Source organism: Adiantum capillus-veneris, chromosome 12 (assembly GCF_014529385.1).
Source record: "Adiantum capillus-veneris isolate H3 chromosome 12, ASM1452938v2, whole genome shotgun sequence".
Taxonomy (NCBI): domain Eukaryota; kingdom Viridiplantae; phylum Streptophyta; class Polypodiopsida; order Polypodiales; family Pteridaceae; genus Adiantum; species Adiantum capillus-veneris.
In genome coordinates, this window is record NC_140942.1 from 109,225,776 (window position 1) to 109,229,401 (window position 3,626).

Sequence of the window (3,626 nt, forward strand, 5' to 3'; positions counted from 1 at the left end):
GCTGCTATTAAAGAGAGATTCTCCACTGATCGAGAAAAGCATTGTAGTGTGCTTTGTACAGTTATTGATCCTACACGAGTGCCAGAGATAGCTCTTCTTAGTAGCTTGCAAAGAATGAATTTGTAAGTTTTATGACCTTCTATATATTTTAGCACAAAATGTCTATGTTATGTTTCTGACTTTGTATGTATTGTATATGCACTTGGAATAGCATGAACACACATGCTCTTGTGGTCACCCATCTTAGGGATGAGCTTGTCAACTGCTCCCACATTTGTGCAGTAGATCATGAAGCTTATGTAACGGGGCTTCCAGAAAAAGATCAAATGTTGATTGCTACAATCCGTAAGAAATACTCGAAGGGTGTGGAGCCTTGGTATCCACTTACTCGTCGATACTTGGGAAAGCTCTTATACGATGTAAGTGTCTCTGGCTTGCTTTTCAAGAAAGATCTCGTGTTTGGTATTTTTGAAAATTATGTGTTTTCAATTGTGTGTTGAAGGATAAAATATCCAAGTAATTGAGCCAAAGAGTATGTGTTTGTTTTTTTGCAAATTATTTATTTTTAAGTATGTGTTGAAGGTTCAAATGTCCAAGGAATTGAGCCAAAGAATAGAGCAAGCTAGGCAGACAATGACAAATGAAGAACTTATAAAAGAGGAGGAGAAGATATTGAATGATTTAGCACTAAAATATGGAGAGCGCGTTGGAAAGGTGGTTGAATTATTTTTGAACTTAGGTTTTTTGCACATAGTGTAATAGCTGTTCAAACTTGGTTTTTTATTCGTTGCTCAAATGCTGTAGTTGCTGAATATTGTTGATCCGAATCTTGGACCGGATTGGATGGTTCGAGTTCTTACACTCAAGTGGGGTCCAAATAGTTGGGCTACGCTTGAGAAACTGAACTTGATTGCTATGCATGATGCTACTGTCTTGAGAAAACTGTTATGGGTTTCCTTGCTTGAAGCAGACAAGATTACTAGAGCATCTTATGGTTTAAAGAAAGGAGATCATGTGTATCGCATGTAAGTAAATTTTCTATTGACATTTAAGAATCTTCGATGTAGGATTGCTAGTTTTTTGTGATTGTTTTAGATTTTTCTTGTCTTCCTTGTTATGTAGTTGGATTCATAGAGAGGGCCTTCTACAAAGGATTTTTGCTAGGGCCACAAAGCTTGTGGAGGACTTAACCAACATTGTTGGTGGTATTTTGTTGCCTCATGATTGCTATCTTGCCTCTTACTTTGAGGAGCTCAAGTTTGAAGCATGACCCTATCTTTTTCCTTTGGAAACCTCTCTTGAAGCTAAGACAAAAGATGTTGATAATCAAGCTATGAAGAAAGTGGACACAGTACGCATGGCATCTCAAAGGCTAGCCTATAGGTCAAGCTCATCATACTTTTATTTCAAGCTTTGCATAATTACAAAGTTTATAGTGATGTTATTTTGCTTGATTGTTTTAGATTTCTATTATCCTTGGTTGGAAAACGCTTTCTTCCAGGGATTCCATTCTTAGCTAAGCAGTGGGCACAACTATCTACTGGGGAAGAATGCATGTACTCCCCTTCCATACATAAGCTCACTACTTGGGAGATGGAGACATGTCCATGGTGGATAGACATGGCTTCTGGGCATGTATTGGCGAGAGAGAGAGAGAGAGAGAGAGAGAGAGAGAGAGAGAGAGAGCTTCACGATACTATGAGAGTTGGTGGCACATCCATCGATGTGACTCTACCTCCTAGAGTGAATGAGGTGATATCAGGTAAATGGTTACTCAAAACAGTCTCAAACATAATTTATTGAAGAGCTTTAAACTCTCTTTTTCCTTAACTTATTTGTTTTACATACTGGTGATATTGTTTTTTTTTGCTTTTTTCTAAGCTACAAATACTTCTCACAAGGGAAAGGAGGTGATTGTTGAGACTAGGGTGGATGAAAACATGGAGCAAGAGCATGGTGAGCTATCGCTTACGATGCAGTCGTTTGTATGTTCATTTATTGGAGTTAATTCACTTTGATTAGCCTCTTGTATCGCAGTAGCTCATGGGGAGATTGTTGCAAAGAAAACCATTTCTTTTGTCTACATCATTGATATTCCCTTGTCTTCTCTGTCCTCATTGTCTGAATCATGATGCATGGCCATTTCTGGGGACTACATAGCCATTGTTGCTGATTTTAGGGCCGGTGTTCGACATCCGGCATGGATTCGTGTTCATGAGCACATGGGATCTGCACGCTTTGATCGGACCTTGTGCGTGCGTGGTGGGAGAACAGTCGCATGGGCTGCTGATTTTATTTTTTTGGATCTTCCCTTTGGTGGTTCCCACTTAGCCTCCCCTGCTGTGCCCCTTTGGGATATTTGTAGTGAGGATCATGTTCGTGCAGGCATGCAACTTGCATATTCGACTTTGTCAGACTCTGGGTGGTTGTTTCTCATGGTCTCTATGACAGGTTTGTGCTTCAATCATAATTTTATGCAATACTTGTCTATATTTTTGTTGTGTGTTTTTTATTGTGACTTTAGAAAACTTTTGCAGGAGATACCATTGGCTGGGTTGAGAGATTTTGTCGTGCATTAGAGATGGCTATTCATAGTCGCATTGTAGTCCTTCATCATGGAGCTTATGGTTATGGTAATAGCTTTGTTGGTCAGATTGAGGTAATGCTCTTCTATATAATTAACTTGTTTGTTTCTCATTTTGGTGTATTATTGTTATTTTTATTGTTCTAATTGTCTATGTGGTGGTGTAGTTCCATTGTTCTCTCTTACTTATGGTGCATAGGGTTGGCATGCAACCACCTTGCTTTGTGGTTGAGAGCACTCCGCTATTCAATCGACTTGGCATGCAACCTTTGGATTATTACATGATGCACCATCTCCCAGAGTCTTCTCTAGCGAGATCATCATCCGGAGAGCCATGGCGTGGTGGCTTGCAACGAAGTCATTCTTTTATTGCATGTTTTGTGGAGCTTCTTTGTAGGCCTGGAGGTCTTTGTTTGGAGTTGGGATGTGGTACAGCACCCGTATTGGCAGCATGTTTAGGCACAGGGCGGGTGTGTGCAGTAGTCGACAGTGACGACACTTTGATTTCAGATTATGTGCAACCATTATTTCGCCCTAAAAAGCGAAGCAGAGAGGGGGCCTCCACCTCTCTTGATGTTGATGATGTGGGTGACATTCCTGGAGGTCTTTGTTTGGAGTTGGGATGTGGTACAGCACCCGTATTGGCAGCATGTTTAGGCACAGGGTAGGTGTGTGCAGTAGTCGACAGTGACGACACTTTGATTTCAGATTATGTGCAACCATTATTTCGCCCTAAAAAGCGAAGCAGAGAGGGGGCCTCCACCTCTCTTGATGTTGATGATGTGGGTGACATTCCTTCGCGTGTCAACCCCTTTAATTACTAGTGAGAATCCACCTTACACTTCATTTTTCCCCCCTATTTTATGTTTCCATCATACTTTTATGCTATTTTGTCACTTTTTGGTATCATTATTTAGTATTTGGAAATTATGGATAATGATTCAAACAACAATTTGAGATTTCTTGTGTTTCAATGATGTAGGTTATGTATTGCTTATATGTGGATTGTGAGACTTTCCTTTTTCTTTTTGTATGGAAGTGT

The 3,626-nt window shown here is 40.1% G+C and overlaps 2 protein-coding genes across 2 annotated transcripts; both read left to right on the forward strand.

Moving 5' to 3' along the window:
• Positions 1-212: 212 nt before the first annotated feature.
• On the forward strand, positions 213-1,516 carry LOC147446305 (uncharacterized). The gene is made up of 6 exons (XM_086526208.1): positions 213-419; positions 583-714; positions 805-846; positions 1,007-1,025; positions 1,123-1,128; positions 1,455-1,516. The coding sequence occupies exons 1-6, from the start codon at positions 213-215 to the stop codon at positions 1,514-1,516; spliced, it is 468 nt and encodes a 155-aa protein (XP_086382334.1).
• A 182-nt stretch (positions 1,517-1,698) lies between these two features.
• Positions 1,699-3,408, forward strand: LOC147446306 (uncharacterized). Its single transcript, XM_086524689.1, has 6 exons — positions 1,699-1,762; positions 1,882-1,956; positions 2,386-2,451; positions 2,538-2,659; positions 2,752-2,775; positions 3,325-3,408. The coding sequence occupies exons 1-6, from the start codon at positions 1,699-1,701 to the stop codon at positions 3,406-3,408; spliced, it is 435 nt and encodes a 144-aa protein (XP_086380815.1).
• The last annotated feature ends 218 nt before the right edge of the window (positions 3,409-3,626 follow it).